This window comes from Bufo bufo, chromosome 1 (assembly GCF_905171765.1).
Source record: "Bufo bufo chromosome 1, aBufBuf1.1, whole genome shotgun sequence".
NCBI lineage: Eukaryota > Metazoa > Chordata > Amphibia > Anura > Bufonidae > Bufo > Bufo bufo.
The window spans coordinates 268,985,738-269,009,557 of NC_053389.1; the positions used below are offsets into that span (position 1 = coordinate 268,985,738).

The 23,820-nt window shown below is 44.9% G+C and overlaps 1 protein-coding gene across 1 annotated transcript in view; it reads right to left on the bottom strand.

Moving 5' to 3' along the window:
• TIGAR (TP53 induced glycolysis regulatory phosphatase) overlaps positions 1–13,190 on the bottom strand; it is a 33,571-nt gene extending 20,381 nt beyond the window's left edge. Inside the window, exon 1 of the mRNA XM_040415647.1 lies at positions 13,083–13,190. Within this exon, the coding sequence (XP_040271581.1) occupies positions 13,083–13,114 (32 nt within the window). The 5' untranslated portion in view covers positions 13,115–13,190. The remainder of the gene's footprint in view (positions 1–13,082) is intronic.
• Between the last annotated feature and the right edge of the window lie 10,630 nt (positions 13,191–23,820).

The window sequence follows — 23,820 nt, forward strand, 5'->3', positions numbered from 1 at the left end:
ACCATACGCCCAGAGACTGGACTTGGGATGGGTAGTCATAGGAAATGTATGCTTGGATCAACCAAAAATCCGCTTATTCAAAACGTACGTGCGTGGAGATGGACGCACAACTTGCATTAAGCCTTGCCCTCATCACTATGAGGTGAAAGAGAAGCCTCCAGACCTCATACAACCACCTGACGACATTCCCTACTTTGCTGACAACTTGGGAAGATTAGTCTTTCATACCAGCAAGGACGATGATAAAGTAGCTTTGTCAGTAGAGGACAGAGAATTTATCAAGATAATGGACAATGAGTTCCTTAAAGACGAAACCAATCACTGGGTTTCTCCATTACCCTTCCGAGCTACCAGGGTGAGACTCCCGAACAATAGGGAACAAGCTCTGTCTAGATTTAACTCTCTTCAGCGTACCATGAACAGTAAGCCTGAGATGAGAGAACACATCGTTGCCTTTATCGACAAAATATTCCGCAACAACCATGCAGAACCAGCTCCATCCTTAGGGAAGAACGACGAGTGCTGGTACTTGCCTTCATTTGGAGTGTATCACCCACGGAAACCTAATCAAATTAGGGTTGTTTTCGACTCAAGTGCCAAACATCAAGGTGTATCTCTTAATGATGTCCTTCTCACAGGTCCTAATCTGACGAATAACCTAGTTGGAGTGCTGATGAGGTTCAGAAAAGAGCTCGTTGCCATCACCGCCGACATTGAACAGATGTTCCACTGTTTCGTAGTCAGAGAGGACCACCGGAATTTCCTCAGGTTTCTGTGGTACAAGAATAATGACACCAACGCAGAGATGGCAGAATATCGTATGAGGGTACACGTATTTGGAAACAGCCCTTCACCTGCCGTGGCAACTTACGGCCTTCGGCGCACTGCATTAGAGGGAGAATTCGAGTACGGTAAAGACGCCAGAGACTTTGTAGAAAAGGACTTCTACGTAGACGATGGACTCAAATCACTACCCACTGAAGAAGCGGCTATCGATCTGCTCAAAAGGACTCAAAGTATGTTGTACCAAGCTAAACTTAGACTACACAAAATTGCTTCAAACAGCCTGGCCGTTATGAGGGCCTTCGAATCAGGTGATCATGCACCAGGATTCAAGGACATTAACTTGGGACTGGACAGTCCACCTGTGCAGAGGAGCTTGGGCCTCAGATGGGATCTCTCGGCTGACTCCTTCGGTTTTCAGATAAGTTGTGCAGACAAGCCATTCACAAAACGAGGCGTCCTATCAGTGGTAAACAGCCTATTTGATCCGCTGGGATTTGTAGCGCCCATCACCATACAAGGTAAATCTCTACTGAGACAGTTTTCTGAAACGGTCAAGGATTGGGATACCCCACTTCCCTCCGAGAAAGAGCAAAAATGGGAAGCCTGGAAGCGATCCTTGTGTGCCTTGGATGAGATCCACATCCCGAGATGCTATATTAAAACTTCACTTTCCTCTAGCATAAAGAAAGAACTCCACGTGTTCTCGGACGCCTCCACGGAGGCCATCGCAGCGGTTGCCTATCTGAAAGTGACAGAACCTAACAACCAAAACCACGTTGGATTCGTCTTTGGTAAGGCTAAGTTAGCCCCCAAGCCCGATCATACTATTCCCAGACTGGAACTTTGTGGGACTGTGTTGGCAGTTGAGATTGCGGATTTCATACAACAAGAACTGGGTGTCGACATAGCTGAAGTCCAGTATTACACCGACAGTAAGGTCGTTTTAGGATACATCCACAATTGGACAAAGCAAATTTATGTGTACGTTAGTAACCGCATAGAGAGAATCAGGAGGTCCTCCAAACCTGTACCATCCGAACTTAATCCAGCAGATCACGCCACTAGGCCTATGTCTATAGGTTCCTTTATTAACTCTACTTGGCTTACAGGTCCAGAGTTTCTGCTTGGAGAGGCAGACGAATGTGTACAGGAAGTTTTCAGCATCCAGGATCCGGATAATGATCCAGAAATCCGCACTGAAGTTAGTGCATTAGTAACTGGAACAAAGCAAACCACCAGCTTCAGTTGTCAGCGCTTTGAACGTTTCTCCAGTTGGATGAGACCCATCGAGAACGTCCCTGATGGGTGAAAAGGACTGTATCTAGCTTCGCAGATCTTCTCCATTCCAAGTTGGAACACAGGACTAATCTATGTTTGCATTCTAACATGTTTTCTTTTACAGGTTGTTTATATTTTATGGACATTCGTCATAGTGAAATCCCCAAAGTGAATTTCAGACGGGGAGTGTGCTGTTCCTTTCATATTGAATTTCTGCACTGTATTATTTCTTGTTTTACCTATGTTGTTTAAATCTATTGTTCTCTGCTGCCATCTGCTGGCCGGAATTTGTATGCTGCACGCTTCGTTCGTTGTCTATAAAGTTTTATGTCTGGGCGTGGTTTTAGCAGCCTTGGGCCTGGTCACTTCCTGTAGCCTTTTTCAGTGCTGCATTCCTTTGTGACTGGAGACACACACCTCGGCTTGTGAAGGCATCAGTTTTTGACCAGCAGTTGCCTCAGCAGTTAGCCTCAGAAAAGACATCCACATCACAGCATCTACTGCATTCCTGTATTGTATCACTGTATGACACTGCTCTGGATCAAATAAACCCACGTTTGATTGCATCCTCATGTCTACGTCTGGATCCATCTAACCTGAGCATCTGCCGGTCCGGTCTGCTCCACTGCTTGGATACGAAGGTAGGCCAGTCACAAAGTCATTATCAGTTACACCTTCAATCGCCTTCATGTGGGGACAGAACAGTAGTAGAAACCACCCATAAATTATTTCATTTTAAAAACTACACCACTCAAGTTATTCAAAACTAATTTTACAAGCTTTTTTTTTTTAACCCTTTACATGCATTAAAAGGAAAATGGGGGCAAAATTTCACTTTGCAGGTCTTACATTTTAATCCATTTTTTTCCTGTAAGGCAGCAAGGGTTAACAGCCAAACAAACCCCAATATTTATTAACCTGATTCTGCAGTTTACAGAAACACCAGTATGTAGTCGTAAACTGCAGTATGGGCACATGGCAGGGCTCAGATGGAAAGGAGTACCATATGGTTTTTGGAGGCCAGATCTTGCTTGAATGGTTTTTGGGTACCATGTCACATTTGAAGGCACTCTAAGGTACCCCTACAGCAGAAGCCCCCAAAAAGTGACCCCATTTTGGAAACTACACTCCTCAAGCAATTTATTGAGGGGTGTACTAAACACTTTGACCCCACAGGCATTTCATTGAATTTAGAAACACTTGGCTATGGAAATAAAAAATGTTCATTTCTTCCAATAAAATGTTGCATAAGTTCACAATTTTTAATTTTCACAAGCGTTAACAGGAGAAAAAGCACCCCAAATTTTGTTAAAGGGGTTTTCCAGGATTCTAAAATTGATGACCTATCCTCAGGATAGCTCATCAATATCAGATCGGTGGGAGTCCGACACCGGGCAGCCCCGCTGATCAGCTGATTGAAGAGAAGGCGCAGTCTTCCCTTCATCGACATCGGAACGGTAAGCAGGTGTAATTACAAGCCGTCCCATTTGTTTCAATGGGATGGCTCGTTCCTATTTAAGTGTATTGGATAGTCGTCCCATAGAAGTGAATTACACCTGCTCACTGCTGTGATGTCAACAGTGAGCAGGTAAACAATGAAGGGAAGGCTGCACTTGCACAGAGCATGGCCTTTTCTTCAACCAGCTGATCTGCAGGGGCGCCAGGTTTTGGACCCTGTCAATCTGATATTGATGACCTATCCTGATCACGATTAGCGATATACTCTTACTATAAGCCAAGAGTAGTATCGCCTGGCATACAATACTCATGCATATTTTTTGGTCTCCCTAATGGTAAAGAGCACCCCAAAGAGAACCCAACAAAGCAAATCAAGTAAGAAAAGTTTCTCTTGAGGCAGTCTGGTTTTCTTGTCCTTCTAGAAAGAGAACTTTCTCGCATGTTTCATTGAGACATGTATACGTTTTGTGTATTCTCTTACTTTCAGTTGAATGTTACTTTAGAGGTCTCTCTGGTTCATCCGACGTTGATCCAAAATGGTGAAATAAAATTGCTGAAGGTATTCTCTTTTTTTGCTATACAGATTATGTATAATCAGATGAATAGGAAAGAGCTATATAATAATAACTACTTGCTGCTGAACAGCAAGTAGGTAAACAGTAAGGAGAGCACAGCAGCAATCTGAGCGCTGCATTATTTTTACACAGCAGATTGGCAGAGATGCCTTCCTGCCTTTTAAACATGCTTATGTAGCAAAACTAAAAATAGCTAAGCTAGCCTCAAATCTGCAACTAGTTCTTTCAGGATAAAAGCCCTTAATCAAAAGAAAAGCAGATAAGAACAACATTTCTAGTTGCAAGGCATTAGGGGAACCTCTGGGTGGGTACTATTTCTATTATTGAGTCCAGTTGGTATACATGACTACTACTGTAGGCAAGACAACACCTCTGGATTTCTGGGTAAAATATACCATACCCCTGACTTAAACCCAATCGAACATTTCTGGAGAGACCTAAAAATGGCTGTCTACTCATGGTCCCCATCCAACCTGACAGAGCCAGAGTAGATCTGCAGAGGAGAATGGCAGAAAAGCCCTAAATCCAGGATTGCAAACCTTGTGGTATGATACCTAAGAATACTGGAGGCTGTAATTGCTGCCAAAGGTTCTTCAACTAAGGCCTCATGCACACGACCGTTGTGTGCATCCGTGGCCGTTGTGCCGTTTTCCGTTTTTTTTTCGGAAAAATCGGAAAATGCACCGTTTTGCAGCCGAGACCGTGATCCGTGTATCCTGTCCGTCAAAAAAATATGACCTGTCCTATTTTTTTGACGGACAACGGTTCACGGACCCATTCAAGTCAATGGGTCCGTGAAAGAACACGGATGCACACAAGATTGGCATCCGTGTCCGTGATCCGTGGCCGTAGGTTACTTTAATACAGACGGATCCGAAGATCCGTCTGCATAAAAGCTTTTTCAGAGCTGAGTTTTCACTTCGTGAAAACTCAGATCCGACAGTATATTCTAACACAGAGGCGTTCCCATGGTGATGGGGACGCTTCAGGTTAGAATATACTAAAAGAACTGTGTACATGACTGCCCCCTGCTGCCTGGCAGGTGCTGCCAGGCAGCAGCCCCCCCCCTGTAGTTAACACATTGGTGGCCAGTGCGGCCGGCCCCCCCCCTCCCTCCCCTGTAGTTAACTCGTTGTTGTCCAGTGCGGCCGGCCCCCCCTCCCTCCCCTGTAGTTAACTCGTTGTTGTCCAGTGCGGCCCCCCCTCCCTCCCCTGTAGTTAACTCGTTGGTGGCCAGTGGGCCCTCTCCCCTCCCTCCTAATTAAAATCTCCCCCCCCTATCATTGGTGGCAGCGGAGAGTACCGATCAGAGTCCCAGTTTAATCCCAGTAGGAGGAGCTCCCGGCCGGACACAGACATCGCAGCTCGCAGGTAAGTATAATGCTTCTACAAATTGCTAGGTAACCATGGCAACCGGGACTGCAGTAGCGTCCTGGTTGCCATGGTTACCGATCGGAGCCCCAGCGATTAAACTGGGACTCCGATCAGTACTCTCCGCTGCCACCAATGATAGGGGGGGAGATTTTAATTAGGAGGGGGAGGGAGGGGGGAGGGCCCACTGGCCACCAATGAGTTAACTACAGGGGAGGGAAGGGGGCCGGCCGCACTGGACAACAAAGAGTTAACTACAGGGGGGAGGGGGGGCCGGCCGCACTGGCCACCAATGAGTTAAAAACAGGGGGGGGGGCAGCAGGGGGCAGTCATGTACACAGTTCTTTTAGTATATTCTAACCTAAAGCGTCCCCATCACCATGGGAACGCCTCTGTGTTAGAATATACTGTTGGATTTCAGTTTCACGATCTAACTCATATCCGACAGTATATTCTAACATAGAGGCGTTACCATGGTGATGGGGACGCTTCAAGTTAAAATATACCATCGGATTGGAGAAAACTCCGATCCTATGGTATATTAACTTCTGACTTTACATTGAAAGTCAATGGGGGACGGATCCGTTTGAAATTGCACCATATTGTGTCAACGTCAAACGGATCCATCCCCATTGACTTGCATTGTAATTCAGGACGGATCCGTTTGGCTCCGCACGGCCAGGCGGACACCAAAACAACTTTTTTTTTCATGTCCGTGGATCCTCCAAAAATCAAGGAAGACCCACGGACGAAAAAACGGTCACGGATCACGGAAAAACAGAACCCGTTTTTGCGGACCGCAAAAAAATACGGTCGTGTGCATGAGGCCTAAGTCCTGAATAAAGGTTCTGATTATTTATGTCAGTACCAGATTTTAGTTTTTCCTTCTCAATAAATTAGCAAATAAACTTTGAAAATTCTCTCTTCACTTTCTCATTATGGGATATTGAGCACAGATTGATGGTAAAATTTTTTTTTTTATTTTAGCACAAGGCCACAACATAACAAAATGTGAAAAAATTTAAAGGGTCTGAAGACTTTCCAAATGCAATGTATAGAAAGAGCATAATAAAAAAAAAAATTATTGAGATTATATATATATATATCAGTCTGCTCGGCTCCTTCTGCTCTGTGACATGCTGTCTGCAGACTGCATAGTATTTTCAAGGTGAGACGTTCTTTTTATAGCAGAATGAGTCTTTGTGTGCATTTAGATGGACTGAATGGGCAACAATCCACTTTCTAACAAGTCGATTGGTGCTTATTTAAATGATTTTTCACAATGGCAAACACAAACTGAAAGAGGGACAAATGATCACAAATGAAGTACAATCACACAGTACATGCAGCAGTGATCAGATAGGCCTCATGCACACGACTGTATATCGGATGCAGACCCGTTCATTTTCATGGGGCAGAGAAATATGCGGACAGCGTGCTGTCTGCATCTGTATGTCTGTTCCGTGGCCCTGCAAAGAAACAACCGACCATGTCCTATACTTGTCTGTATTGCGGACAAGAATAAGCATTTCTAGAACAGTGCGGGACTTGCAGAACAGGAAAGGGTAGGGCGTACATGGCCGGGATCCATGTTGCGGTCCACAAAAGAACTTACGGTCTTGTTCAAGAGGCCTTAAACAAACTTTATTAAGGACAATCAATTTTAGTAAGCCAGTGTAAAAAGCCATTAAGGCTGTTGCTGTGTCCGCCATGCTTTACACTACAGTTTCTTAGCACAAGCCCAATATCAAACTAGCAGTAGATCAGTTCATTTCCATGAGGGTGCCTTCACATGTGGCAGATTTTGTTGCAGAAATTTTCTGACTGAAAATCTGTTTCATTCATGTGAATGGGATTATTCTGGTGGCAGGCACATGTCCTTCTGCAAGCCTCATTCAGGTGAACAGAACAGGTTTTCAGTCACAGAATGGGACTAGGAAAATAGGCACAAAAGTTTGAAAACTTCAGAATTAGCAGTAAAACTGAAAATAGGCACAAAATGAGTTGATAAATGAGACTTAAAAAATTTGCTCCAATATGTCTGTAACAACATCTGCCGGGTACGAAGGTACCCTCAGTTCATTTCCATTTATTCCTTTCTACCCCTGAGGTTTTTTCATTTTGCGCTCCCTGCCTTCCCAGAGCCATAACTTTTTTATTTTTCCGTTCACTTTGCCATATGAGGGCTTGTTTTTGTGAGACAAGTTGAACTTTCCAACGCCACCATTTAATATTGCATATGATGCAGTGCAGGGATGCTCAACTTGCGGCCCTCCAGCTGTTGTAGAACTACAACTCCCATCGTGCCCTGCTGTAGGCTCATAGCTGTAGATTGTGGCATGCTGGTAGTTGTAGTTTTGCAACAGCTGGAGGGCCGCAGGTTGGGCATCTCTGATGTAGTGCGAAGCAGGAAAAAAATTCCAAATGGGGTGGAATTGGAAAAAAATAAAAATTCCGCCACAGTTTTTTTTTTTTTTATTTACGACGTTCGGAGTGCGCTAAAACTGACTAGTTACTTTCATTCTACAGGTCAGTCCGCATTCATCGATACCTTATATGCATAGTTTTTCTTGCATTTCAATACTGATAAAATAATAAACTTGGAAAAAAATCTGTTTTATTTTCGTCCCTATATTCTCACCCCTATAACTTTTTTGTGTTCGGAGCTGTGTGAGCGTCCATTTTTTTTGCATGGTGATATGCACTTTTCATTGATACCATTCTGAGGTGTGTATGGCTTTTTGATTACTTTTTATAAAAAAAATTGGGAAATGAAGCGACCAAAAACTGTGAATCGCCCATTTTGAATTTTTTTCCCCGTTTCGCTATTTGCTATATGGGAAAAATATTTTTAGATTTTTATAGTATGGGCATTTTTACACATGGGGATATCCATAATGAGTATTTTTTATTATTTTTATTTTTTTTGGGGGGGAGGGGGTGATTTGAATTTATATTTTGTAATTTTTAAAACTTTACTTAATATTTTTATTTTACTTTTTTTTATAGTTCCCATAGGGAACTATAACAGGCAATCTCTATTAGCATTGGAGTCTATAAGGCCCCTTTCACACGGACGAGTATTCCGCGCGGATGCGATGCGTGGTTTGAACCCATTCATTTCTATGGGGCTGTTCACATAAACGGTGATTTTCACGCATCACTTGTGCGTTGAGTGAAAATCGCAGCATGCTCTATATTCTGCGTTTTTCACGCAACACAGGCCCCATAGAAGTGAATGGGGTTGCGCGAAAATCGCAAGCATCCGCAAGCAAGTGCGGCTGCGGTGCGATTTTCACACACGGTTGCTAGGAGACCATCGGGATGGAGACCCGATTATTATTTCCCCTTATAACATGGTTATAAGGGAAAATAATAGCATTCTGAATACAGAATGCATAGTAAAATAGCGCTGGAGGGGTTAAATTTTTTTTTAAAAAAATTAACTCACCTTAGTCCACTTGATCGTGCTGCCGGCATCTCCTTCTGTCTCCTTCTTTGCTGATTGTAGGAACAGGACCTGTGGTGACGTCACTCCGGTCGTCACATGATCCATCACATGATCTTTTACCATGGTGATGGATCAGGTGATGGATCAGGTGATGGACCATGTGACGACCGGCGTGACGTCACCACAGGTCCTGTTCCTACAATCAGCAAATAAGTAGACAGAAGGAGATGCCGGCAGCGCGATCAAGTGGACTTAGGCCTCTTTCACACTTGCGTTGTCCGGATCCGGCGTGTACTCCACTTGCCGGAATTACACTCCGGATCCGGAAAAACGCAAGTGTACTGAAAGCATTTGAAGACGGAACCGTCTTCCAAATGCTTTCAGTGTTACTATGGCACCCAGGACGCTATTAAAGTCCTGGTTGCCATAGTAGGAGCGGGGAGCGGGGGAGCGGTATACTTACAGTCCGTGCGGCTCCCGGGGCGCTCCAGAATGACGTCAGAGCGCCCCATGCGCATGGATGACGTGATCCATGCGATCACGTGATCCATGCGCTTGGGGCGCCCTGACGTCACTCTGGAGCGCCCGGGGAGCCGCACGGACGGTAAGTACACTGCTCCCCCGCTGCCCGCTACACTTACCATGGCTGTCAGGACTTTAGCGTCCCGGCAGCCATGGTAACCACTCTGAAAAAGCTAAATGTCGGCTCCGGCAATGCGCCGAAACGACGTTTAGCTTAAGGCCGGATCCGGATCAATGCCTTCCAATGGGCATTAATTCCGGATCCGGCCTTGCGGCAAGTGTTCCGGATTTTTGGCCGGAGCAAAAAGCGCAGCATGCTGCGGTATTTTCTCCGGCCAACAAACGTTCCGTACCGGAACTGAAGACATCCTGATGCATCCTGAACGGATTACTCTCCATTCAGAATGCATTAGGATAATCCTGATCAGGATTCTTCCGGCATAGAGCCCCGACGACGGAACTCTATGCCGGAAGACAATAACGCAGGTGTGAAAGAGCCCTAAGGTGAGTTAAATTATTTTTATTTTTTTTAACCCCTCCAGCGCTATTTTACTATGCATTCTGTATTCAGAATGCTATTATTTTTCCGCGAGTGCAAAACGCATTACAATGTTACTCTCACGCGAGTGCAAAACGCATTACAATGTTTTGCACTCGCGCTGAAAAATCGCGCGTGTTCCCGCAATGCCCGTGTGAAAGAGGCCTAAGAAATGTGGTTTCCTGTGGAGTCATGCTACAGACAAGGGTTCCATAGGAAACACTATGCAGCAGCCTCCTGTCATTCTCTATGACAGGGGCTGCTGCACAGAAGCTCCGGCTCCTCCGATCGCCGCATTACTGGAAGTGCACGCTTCCGGTATTTCACATGCTCAGATGCCGTGGTCAGGATTGATCACTGCATCTGAAGTGTTAAATGTCCATGACAAGCATTATCACCGGTCGCCAGCATTAGCCTCGGGTGTCTGCTGTATGAGTGGCGCTCCTGACATCTTTAAAGATCTGGCCAGCGCCATACTAGTACAGCGCTAGTCAGGGATGTGTTAATCAAGGACACAAAAATACTGCAAATATATCAAGACAGGACACAAAGTGGGCACCACTAACATCAGACTGAAGGCTCATGCACATGAACATATTTTTTTCCGTTCCATTTTTTTTTTTTTACAGGCCATATGCGGAACCATTCACTTCAATGGGGCTTGAAAAAAACGGAAATGACTGTGTGTATTCCATTTCCGTATGTCCTATTCTGGTTACAATGGACCCGCAAAAAAAAAAAAAAGATGAAACATGGACGTCACACGGATGTCATCCGTTTTTTTGCGGATTTGTGTTTTGCAGACCGCAAAATACATACGGTCGTGTGCATGAGCCCTAAGGCCTCATTCACATGTCCGTGTCCATGCTCAAATCCGGGAAAAGATGGCCAGTGATGCCTCCATGAAGTATCTGTGTGCAGTACGTGTGTCCGTTTTTTGCTGCCCAATATTTTCATTGCATCTCTTCCTAATGATCCATGAGACACGGATGGCATCAGTGGTTTTCACGGACTCAAAGACTATAATGGGCGTGATAGAGAAATATTCTACAGTTTTCAAACCAGCACCTGGATCTGAATACTTTTCTAATTGCATGTAATTAAAAATTTTGCATAGCCACTGAGTTATTCAATAAAATGTATCTATATAGCGCCACCTGCTGTTCTTTTTCTTATTTCTTTGTCCGGCTCACTGAGAAGGCCGCACATGCTCAGTTTCATCCTTCAACTGCCTCCTGAGCTGTGATAGGGAGAGCATGGGCACACCCCCTGAGCTGCAGCAGAAAAGACACTCCCCTGAGCTGTCAGCTTGATATAAATCTAGCAGAGCAATGAATGAGGAGATCTCTGGGTCCATGTGAGGTACAGGGCCGGTTCTAGCTTTGTTAGAAAGAGAGATTGTCATGTACTATATGATGTCTGATTTAGATTTTTTACATTGGTCATAGGATAACCCTTTTAAGGCCTGTATGTATTTCGCTGTCCGCAAACCGCAGATCTGCAAAATACGCGGATACCAACCGTGTGCTTGACTCATTTCTAACAGGCCGAAATAGTAGAAATGATTACTCTTGCCCACAAAACGGACAGGAATAGGACACGTTCTATAAAATGCAGGACGGACACACAGATGCGGACAGGATGAAATCCGTGAGCTGTCTGCGTTTTGTGCGGTCCCATAGAAATAAGTGGGCCAAAAATATGGTTGTGCGCGTGAGGCCTTAGGCTACGTCTACACGACGACAGATAGGGCACAACTACACTGCAACATTTGTAGCACCAATGTCGCGCGACAATTTTTATAATGGCAGTCTATGGTGTCGCACTGCAACAAGCGACATGCTGCGACTGCGACGCAACAGTCTCAGAAAAATCCATCTCGAATGGATTTTCTGCGACTGTTGCGTCACAGTCGCAGCATGTTGCAGTGCGACCCCATAGACTATCATTATAAAAATTGACGCGCGACATATGTCGTCATGTAGACGTAGCCTTAAAGAGGGCCTTTTATGGATTTGTAGTAAATGAGATAAATATCTGTACCTGCGGGCAACCCCCCGCTGTGCTGCCACCCTGCCTGTTTTTTTTAAAATAGCGCTCCTGTGCCCAATTATGGCCCCCCGCAAATTTCACGCTCAGTGTGCTCATACTGAGCATCGGAGCAATGGGGAGGAGACGCAGTCTTTGGCCTCATGCACACGACCGTTCTTCTGGTCCGCATCCGAGCTGCAGTTTTTGCGTCTCGGGTGCTGACCCATTCCCTCAATGGGGCCGCAAAAGGTGCGGACAGCACTCCGTGTGCTGTCCGCATCCGCGGCTCCGTTCCGTGGCCCCGCAAAAATATAACCTGTCCTATTCTTGTCCGTTTAGCGGACAAGAATAGGCATTTCTACAATGGGCCGCCTGTTCCGTTCTGCAAATTGCGGAAGGCACACGGGCGGCTTCTGTGTTTTGCGGATCCGCAATTGCGGACCGCAAAAAAACGGAACGGTCATGTGCATGAGGCCTTTCTCTGTGGACGATTGGACAACGCTACAGCCAGGGAGAAGACGACGCCCACAGAGAAATACTGGGTCTCCTCCTGATTGCTCCGATCCTCAGTATTAGCATACTGAGCGCAAAATTTGCGGGGGGCCATAACGGGGCGCAGGAGCGCTATTTTAAAGAACCCCGCAGGTACAAATATTTATCCCCCCTTACTACAAACCAATGAAAGGTCCTCTTTAAAGAGCTTGTCCAGGATTAGAAAAAAAAATGGCTGCTTTCAACTACACCTGTCTATGATTAGTGTCTGGTATTCCAGCTCAGCTGCAATACCACACGCAACCTGTGGACAGGAGTGGTGCTGTTTTTTGAAGAAAGCAGCTACGTTTTCCCAATTCTGGACAACCACTTTAAAAAATGGGAATTCCTAGATCAGCTCTGTTATTAAAAATGAAGCCATGGGCCCTAACGCTGATTACACCCCTCCCCCAGGCTCAGATTATACCCACATTACCATAATAGACCTGACCCTGCTGTGCGACCTTTCCAAATGCAGCTCCCCTGCAGATGGGAACAGCAGTCCTCTGGGCAAGCAAAGCGTTAAATAAAGGACACTTACTGCCTGACGATGGTCAATGCAAATCTGGCCATGGCTAGAGGTCGGTACCAGCCTCATACATACAGCTCTGCATTGCAGGGCGACGACAGCTCTGATACAATGTATCCCTGGTTTCCAGAGCACAGCCAATCACTGCGCCGCTCACAACGAGCTCCCTGCAGCAGATACCTAACACGGTTCCTGAGTGGCTGGTGCACACAACGTGGACTTTGATTGGCGTCGGCGCGCTTCCTTCTGTGGGGGGGCTGGAGATTGTAGATTGTGCGCTGTGGAGAAATGTCTCTTGTGAGGTAAGAGAAGTGAGCGGCATGTGAGGAAGAGGAGGAGGTCCTCAGCTATTACTTCTGTGTGCTATACACTTCTCTGACTGGAGCTTGTTCACATACAGATATATATTATTTGCCTTTTTATAATAACCTGCTGTAAACCATCAGAATATACACTTTATATACACCAGCCATTACATTAAAACTACTGACCGGTCAAGTGAATAACACACACTCCTGATAATGGTAGCTGACCTGGTAGGGACACAACTTGTAGCAGAAATTGCGGATCCCCAAAACATGGATACCGGTCGTGTGCGTTGTGTATTTTACGTAACGTCCTGCCCTCTATAGACCGTTCTTTCTTTGTCTGTAATACGGACAAGAATAGGACATGTTCTATTTTTTTGCGGGGCCGCAGAACAGACATACGGCTGCGGACAGCTTGCAGTGTGCTCTCCTCCTCTTCTGCGGCCCCATTGGAGTGACTGGATCCACATGCGACCCTCAAAAAATGCGGATCAGATGCGGACCAAAAATACATTTGCGTGAGCCCTAAAGCTGGGGTATTGCCTTCAAAATTGCGCAGCCATTGGCGAGTGCATGTGAGCGGAGTTTCAGATTGTACCTAGTAGGGTTGCCACCTTTCCCGAGCTACTTTGACAAGGGCCAAATGATGATGGATTGATAACTGGTCAGGGCATCTCCAAAACATGGGGTGTTCCCTCCTATACAGTGGTTATTACCTACCAAATGTCCAAGGAAGGACAAGGGGTGATCCAGCAACAGGATCGTAGCCGCCCAATGTTCATTGATGCACATGGGGAGTGAAGAACTACTGTAGCACAAATTGCTAAAGAAGCTGCTGGCTGTGGAGGAAAGGTGTCAGAACACACAGGGCATCACCGGTTACTGCACATGAGGCTGTGGAGTCCATGCTGACCTCCCTTCACCAGCAAAGGCACCTACAATATTCATATGAGCATCAGAACTGGACCATGGAGCAATGGTAGAAGGCGGCCTGGCCTGATGAATCACATTTTGGACGGCTGGGTGGATGTGTCACTTACCTGGAGAAGAGATGGCCCCATGGTGTCATATTCAACAACTTAACATTAATAAATATTATAAATAAAGACATACTACCAATTGTGGATAAAAATGGCCGCGGCCTTTATTAAATTTGGGGGGTAACCAATAAATACTTAAAATTCCAAATATATTAATAAAAGTCCATTACTGAGCAATGGCGACTAAACCCCCCTTCCCCCCCATATTCAACAAGACCGTGACAAAAAAACGGGAGGGAGGGCAAGGGATGATCGTCTTGCTTGAAATCTTCACACGCTGACAGGCTCCGCACGGTGATTGACCTCTATAAATACCGCAAACTTCCCGCCACAGGTGGCCCATAACCAACCCACACTAAGGCCCCTTTCACACGGGCGAGTATTCCGCGCGGATGCGATGCGTGAGTTGAACGCATTGCACCCGCACTGAATCCCGACCCAATCATTTCTATGGGGCTGTTCACATGAGCGGTGATTTTCACGCATCACTTGTGCGTTGCGTGAAAATCGCAGCATGCTCTATTTTGTGCGTTTTTCACGTAACGCAGGCCCCATAGAAATGAATGGGGTTGCGTGAAAATCGCAAGCAAGTGCGGATGCGGTGCGATTTTCACGCACGGTTGCTAGGAGACGATCGGGATGGAGACCCGATCATTATTATTTTCCCTTATAACATGGTTATAAGGGAAAATAATAGCATTCTGAATACACATAATACATTCTGATCTTTTACCATGGTGATGAATCATGTGATGGACCATGTGATGACCGGAGTGACATCACCACAGGTCCTGTTCCTGCACACAGCAAAGAAAGAAGACAGAAGCGATGCCAGGCTGAACGATCAAGTGGATTAAGGTGAGTTAAATTTTTATTTTATTTTTTAACCCCTGCAGCGCTATTTTACTATGCATTCTGTATTCAGAATGCTATTATTTTCCCTTATAACCATGTTATAAGGGAAAATAATACAATCTACAGAACACCTAACCCAAACCTGAACTTCTGTGAAGAAGTTCGGGTTTGGGTACCAAACATGCGTGATTTTTCTCACGCGCGTGCAAAACGCATTACAATGTTTTGCACTCGCGCGGAAAAATCGCGCATGTTCCCGCAATGTACCCGCACCGCCCGTCTGAAAGAGGCCTAAGGGATAAAAATAGCACAATGCCCAGCAACTGGACAGCAACCAATTTGGCCAATTAAACTACTGTCCTTTCTTGCCCAGCAACCGGTCAGCAACCATTCTGGCCAATCCACACGCTGTCCTTGTCGCCAGCTAACTTGAACCTGAGGAGAAGGAGAAAAGAGGGAGGGGCAGAACCAACAAGACATATCGGGCCCATATTTATCATTAGCTCAGGTCAGAATAATGGAGTGAAAAAGTCCCCAAAAAAGTCCCAAACGCTAAAACTGCGCACAAATTTGCAAATATGCTCGCCAGTTTTCTGAAAGTGGGCGTGTTTTCTTATGTAAATGAATCTCTAGACAGATTTACTATTGGGACTATTTAAAAAAAAGTCGCAAAAAAGTCACAATTTCACTCCAGTGAGGACCATGCTTATCTTATGAGACTTTTTAATAGAACATGCGACTTTTTTCATAAAAACGTGCGACTTTTTCGTAAAGATGTGCGACTTTTGTAAAGCTGCTTACTTACGGATAAACTGCTACCGTTAAACCACATTTATTACAGTCTTAAAGGGCCGATCATAAATCTGACTTGGCTAAAACTGACTTTAGCCATATGTGAAAGTGGAGTGAGCTGTCAGAGTCCTGATAAATCTGTCCCGATCGTGTCTTAATGACACCATGAGGGCCAAATGCCAATTCTCGCCTTGCCCCTGTCAGGATGCATGGAGGACATAGGACACATAATGACCCAACCATAACCATAACTATAACCAGTAAATAAGACATTAAACACTTAGTTGGATAAAATAGGCCGTGTTGCTTTATTATGGGGTTACTGAAATGTAATGAACCAGTGAATCTTTAATAAAACCATGAACCAAGGTCAAGTATTAGACCAATAAAACCAATGACAACCAAGCCCACCCAGCATTTTTTAGGGTGACTTTTACCCCCTAATAAGCAACACGACGGAAAAAAGGGAAGGGAGGGCGGGGCTCAGGTCCGGATCTTCTTAACACTGCAGCAGCTGATAGCGATGTCCCGTCTTTTATTTCCACAGTGATCCAAGCTACAGGACTGCTTCTCCAATCAGCTGATGAGGATTTCCCGCCGCTTGTGCAACTGGCCAATCATCTTCTAGACATCTGACAGCTGTCAATATCCAACATCTGACAGGACCAGCTGGATCCGGATAAAACCAGGTAAGACCTGTCAACATAAGAGGGGGGGGGGAGGAAAAAGCAACCACACAGCAATACTGAAACTGCCAGAACATTAAAACCACCTGACAGGAAAAGTGCCCATGTCCCCATGTGTCCCCCCAAGCTATCCGCTCTAGGGGGGCCCTGCATTATGCGAAAAAGACAAGCCAGCAGAGGCAGTGTGATTCTCTGGGCAATGTTCTGTTGGGAAACTTTGCGTCCTGGCATTCATTTGGATGTTCCTTTGACACCTACCTAAATGTTGTACAGACAAAGTACAAACCTTCATGGTGGAGAGTATTCCCTAATGTTGGTGATCTCTTAATGTTGGTGATCTCTTTCAGCAAGAAAATTGAATGGTTTTAGTAAGGACACAATTCCCAAACACACAGGGCCAGATTTATCATTAGCTCAGGTCAGAATAATGGAGTGAAAAAGTCCCAAAAGAAGTCCCAAACGCTAAAACTGCGCACAAATTCGCGACTTTTTTCTGCTCTGCACTATGCTCGCCAGTTTTCTGAAAGTGGGCGTGTTTTCTTATGTAAATGAATCTCTAGACAGATCTACTATTGGGACTATTTAAAAAGTCGCAAAAAAGTCACAATTTCACTCCAGTGAGGACCATGCTTATCTTATGAGACTTTTTAATAGAACATGCGACTTTTTCATAAAAACGTGCAACTTTTTCATAAAGATGTGCGACTTTTGTAAAGCTGCTTACTGACGAATAAACTGCTACCGTCAAACCACATTTATTACAGTCTTAAAGGGCCGATCATAAATCTGACTTGGCTAAAACTGACTTTAGCCATATGTTAAAGTGGAGTGAGCTGTCAGAGTCATGATAAATCTGGCCCATAGCCTGTTACATGGGTTCTAGGATGTGGATTTTTAACATGCATTTCAATAAAGCTTTGAATTTAATAGAAGATACACTTGGATGCTGGACTCCATGGTGGCCATTTGGTAAGACCCGTGATTTAGACACCAGTCTTAATTATTCTGCGCTGTTGGTGGATGCGCCAAAGTTTTGAGGAGGTACAGGACTCTTCATAATTTTGGTGCTTCCTCCAGCAGGCTGTGCAACATACTAAAATCTACGCCAGGTCCCTTGCTGGCATAGATTTAAAGGGGTTGTCTCACTTCAGCAAATTACATTTATTATGTAGAGAAAGTTAATACAAACCACTTACTAATGTATTGTGATTGTCCATATTGCCTCCTTTGCTGGTGGGATTAATTTTTTTCATCACATTATACACTGCTCATTTCCACGGTTATGACTAGGGTTGTCACGGTACCAAAATTTTTATTAGATTTCGATACCATAAAAAGTAATGTGATACTCGATACCATTCGATACTACGCAAAAGAAAAAGAAAACACCAAAAAAGCCACGTGTATTCTGCATTTTATGGAACGTCTGGCCCTTAGAACAGTCCTATCGTATTTTTTTTTTGTGGGGGAGGTGACAAAAAAAATAAATGGTGAATCGCGTGTTTAATTTTTTTTCTCTGTTACGGCGTTCACTGCATAGGAGATATTTTTTAAAGGGTTTCTGTCTCCAGAAATAACCCTATTAAACTAGCTGACATTAGCAATGTGCTAATGTCAGTTGAACCTAACTAGCCTATTCCTACTTGTATCTATGCCCCCTTTACGACATCTGCTGTACATGTACATCAGATGCTGGGACTTTAAAGATGGCATCTACTTATTTGCTGAGCAAGCATCATAGCGGCCGGGTAACTGCTCTTTTAACCACTCAGATGCTGTAAATTGTATTTACCTGGAGCTAAGGTTACTATGGCAGCCTGGGTCCTTCTGATTGCTCCAAGGCCTGCCATAGCAAGTTCCTATCAAACCTTGCCTGTGTCCGGGCTTTATAGGGGCTCACCGATTCTAGCATAGACTGCATATGTAGGCCATTGTAGTATGTGATCTAAGTAGACAATCACATGTTAAAGTTTCCTAGGGGGGCTAAAAAGAAATGGATAAAAAATGGAACAATATAAAATAAATTAAGCATTCCCCATTTTACAAATAAACAATAAAAATGTAATGGGGAAGATTGATCAAACTGGTGTAAAGTAGAACTGGCTTGGTTGCTCATAGCGACCAATAAGATTCAGCCTTTCATCTTCCAAAGGAGCTGTTAAAAATTAAAGGTGGAATCTGATTGGTTGTTATGGGGAACTAAGGCAGTTGTACCTTACACCAGTTTGATAAATCTCCCCAATGTTCATTTGCACTGTGACATCCCAAAATGCCCAAAATATGAAAATAAACAGTTGAGTTATGACCACCAGTGGTGATGGTAGATTCGGATTTGTCTTGTTTTGGGTCACATTAAATATAATGTGTTCCCGATCGCCGTATTAATGATCTAATGCACTGTATAGTATATCTTCCATGTACTTTATCATTTAGCTATAATAACCTGCCTACATTCAGTGCGCCACCTGTGCTGTTCATAGTGTGTCCTGCACTAATGAATGGCAAGAAAAGTCTGAGGCATAATGGTACACCAGGGTGCGGGTGCCCACAGAGAGGGCTCTGAGTGCCTCCTCTGGCACCCGTGCCATAGGTTCGCCACCACTGATCTAATGTATTTCCCCCACTGTGGCAGAATGAGCAAGGCACTAGTAACGCAAGACTATGAAAGTATTGCTCCAAAGAGAACAAATCCGAAACCCAGATTCATTATGGATTGCACCCCAACCAACAAATCCATGGGGGAAGGTCCATAGAACACCACAATCGAGGTGATCCCACAGATGCTCAATTGGGTTAGAATCTGGGGAATTAGGGGGTCAGGGTAGCACTTGGTAGTCTTGGTCTTGCTCTTCCAACCAATATCGGACACTTCTAGCCGTGTGACTTTTCGTCTTATCTTGCTGTAGGATCTTATTGGCCCCAGGGAAGCCAATCACCATGTATGGGTGTACGTGATCTGCAAGGATGGATCTGTAATAACCCGCAGTGCCATTACCACTTCTTTTGGCACCTTGCTACCATTTCTATGTGCTAATTTATATCACCCAATGTATTTCCTATAATGTGCATATCTATTCCTAAAACTGTTATGTTCAAGTGTAATGACCTGGTCCACCAGCAGATGGCGGCAGCAACATTGGCAGTATTGGCTTCCCTGGAGAGGAACCTTCTGATTCCTCCCAGCCCTCTGTAGCTAGAGGGAGGAGTTTAGTTAGTGAGTGAGTCAGTCTAGCTTAGCCCCTGTAAGGGGAAGCAGCAAGCTCTCGTCCCTCCTGGACGAGCCTGCAGAGAGTGACTAGCCACCCTCCTTAGGGAGAGATTGTGTGCTGGCTAGCAGAGCACTGCCTGCTCTGCTAGGCCAGCTGAAGTTAAGCAGCAGAAGCTCAAGGCTCCCTTTGTAGATGGTAGTGTTGGTACCCAGGGTTAGAATTGCCAGAGAAACCATGTGGACTTCAGAGGCAGGGCGCCTCTGAAGTCCACATGGTTGCTCTGGCAATTCTAACCCTGGGTACCAACATTACCATCTACAAAGGGAGCCTTGAGCTTCTGCTGCTTAACTTCAGCTGGCGTCACGTTTACTTGTAGAAAAACGTGGTTCGGCAGGATCCCTGTCATTAAGGCTGGGTGCTGGCTCTGTGATACTACAGTCGTGGGCAAAAGTTTTGAGAATGACACAAATATTAGTTTTCACAAAGTTTGCTGCTAAACTGCTTTTAGATCTTTGTTTCAGTTGTTTCTGTGATGTAGTGAAATATAATTACACGCGCTTCATATGTTTCAAAAGCTTTTATCGACAATTACATTACATTTATGCAAAGAGTCAGTATTTGCAGTGTTGGCCCTTGGTTTTCAGGACCTCTGCAATTCGACTGGGCATGCTCTCAATCAACTTCTGGGCCAATTCCTGACTGATAGCAACCCATTCTTTCATAATCACTTCTTGGAGTTTGTCAGAATTAGTGGGTTTTTGTTTGTCCACCCGCCTCTTGAGGATTGACCACAAGTTCTCAATGGGATTAAGATCTGGGGAGTTTCCAGGCCATGGACCCAAAATGTCAACGTTTTGGTCCCCGAGCCACTTAGTTATCACTTTTGCCTTATGGCACGGTGCTCCATCGTGCTGGAAAATGCATTGTTCTTCACCAAACTGTTGTTGGATTGTTGGAAGAAGTTGATGTTGGAGGGTGTTTTGGTACCATTCTTTATTCATGGCTGTGTTTTTGGCAAAATTGTGAGTGAGCCCACTCCCTTGGATGAGAAGCAACCCCACACATGAATGGTCTCAGGATGCTTTACTGTTGGCATGACACAGGACTGATGGTAGCGCTCACTTTTTCTTCTCCGGACAAGCCTTTTTTCAGATGCCCCAAACAATCGGAAAGAGGCTTCATCGGAGATTATGACTTTGCCCCAGTCCTCAGCAGTCCACTCACCATACTTTCTGCAGAAGATCAATCTGTCCCTGATGTTTTTTTTGGAGAGAAGTGGCTTCTTTGCTGCCCTTCTTGACACCAGGCCATCTTCCAAAAGTCTTTACCTCACTGTGCGTGCAGATGCGCTCACACCTGCCTGCTGCCATTCCTGAGCAAGCTCTGCACTGGTGGCACTCCGATCCCGCAGCTGAATCCTCTTTAGGAGACGATCCTGGCTCTTGCTGGACTTTCTTGGACGCCCTGAAGCCTTCTTAACAAGAATTGAACCTCTTTCCTTGAAGTTCTTGATGATCCTATAAATTGATAAATTGTTGATTGAGGTGCAATCTTAGTAGCCACAATATCCTTGCCTGTGAAGCCATTTTTATGCAACGCAATGATGGCTGCACGCGTTTCTTTGCAGGTCACCATGGTTAACAATGGAAGAACAATGATTTCAAGCATCACCCTCCTTTTAACATGTCAAGTCTGCCATTTTAACCCAATCAGCCTGACATAATGATCTCCAGCCTTGTGCTCGTCAACATTCTCACCTGAGTTAACAAGACAATTACTGAAATGATCTCAGCAGGTCCTTTAATGACCGCAATGAAATGCAGTGGGAAGTTTTTTTTGGGATTAAGTTAATTTTCATGGCAAAGAAGGACTATGCAATTCATCTGATCACTCTTCATAACATTCTGGAGTATATGCAAATTGCGATTATAAAAACTTAAGCTTCAACTTTTCCAATTTCCAATATTTATGTAATTCTCAAAACTTTTGGCCACGACTGTAGGGGTTAAATATATTCATTGGTGGCGCAGTGGCCTATAGAACCCCCCCCCCCCCCCTCAGTATTACCTTTGATGACATCACTCCGGTCATCACATGATCCATCACCATGGTAAAAGATCATGTGACGTACCATGTGATGAGCAGAGTGACGTCATCAAAGGTCCTGTAACTGTACTTAATGCTCACCACAGGTCCTATTCAACAAAGGAGACAGAAGGAGATGCCGGCTACGCGATCAAGTGGACTAAGGTGAGTTAAATTATTATTTATTTATTTTTTTAACCCCTCCAGCGCTGTTTTACTATGCATTCTGTATTCAGAATGCTATTATTTTCCCTTATAACCATGTTATAAGGGAAAATAATAATGATCGGGTCTCCATCCCGATCGTCTCCTAGCAACCGTGCGTGAAAATCGCACCACATCCGCACTTGCTTGCGGATGCTTGCGATTTTCACGCAACCCCATTCACTTCTATGGGGCCTGCGTTGTGTGAAAAACGCAGAATATAGAGCATGCTGCGATTTTCACGCAACGCATAAGTGATGCGTGAAAATCACCGCTCATCTGAATAGCCCCATTGAAATGAATGGGTCGGTATTCAGTGCGGGTGCAATGCGTTCACCTCACTCATCGCATCCGCGCGGAATACTCGCCCGTGTGAAAGGGGCCTAAGGCCTCTTTCACACGGGCAAGATTTCCACGCGGGTACAATGCGTGAGGTAAACGCATTGCACCCGCACTGAATCCGGACCCATTCATTTCTATGGGGCTGTGCACATGAGCGGTGATTTTCACGCATCACTTTTGCGTTACGTGAAAATCACAGCATGTTCTATATTGTGCGTTTTTCACGCAACGCAGGCCCCTTAGAAGTGAATGGGGCTGCGTGAAAATCGCAAGCATCCGCATGCAAGTGCGGATGCGGTGCGATTCTCACGCACGGTTGCTAGGAGACGATCGGGATGGGGACCCGATCTTTATTATTTTCCCTTATAACATGGTTATAAGGGAAAATAATAGCATTCTGAATACAGAATGCATAGTACAATAGAGCTGGAGGGGTTAAGAAAATAAAAAATAAAATTTAACTCCCCTTAATCCACTTGTTCGCGCAGCCGGCATCTCTTCTGTCTTCTTCTTTGAGGAATAGGACCTTTGATGACGTCACTGCGCTCATCACATGGTCCGTCACATGATCCATCACCATAGTAAAAGATCATGTGTTGGACCATGTGATGAGCGCAGTGACGTCATCAAAGGTCCTATTCTTCAAAGAAGAAGACAGAAGAGATGCCGACTGCGCGAACAAGTGGATTAAGGTGAGTTAAATTTAATTATAATTTTTTTTTAACCCCTCCAGCCCTATTGTACTATGCATTCTGTATTCAGAATGCTATTATTTTCCCTTATAACCATGTTATAAGGGGAAATAATACAATCTACACAACCTTAAACCCAAACCTGAACTTCTGTGAAGAAGTTCGGGTCTGGGTACCACATTCAGTTTTTTATCACGCGCATGCAAAACACATTGCACATTGTACCTACTCGCGCGGGTTTGCCGCAACGCATCCGGACCTTATCCGGACACGCTTGTGTGAAAGAGGCCTAAGACCTCCTGCAAATTACCGGATCCGCAAAAAATACGGATGACATCCGTGTGCATTCCGTTGCGGAACGGAACATTGGCCTCTTATAGAACAGTACTATCCTTGTCCGTTATGCGGACAATAATAGGACATGTTCTATGTTTGAACGGAAATACGGAAATGGCAGGCATACGAAGTACCTTCCTTTTTTTTGAGGATCCGTTGAAATGAATGGTTCCAGTATACGGAACGCAAAGAACGGAAACG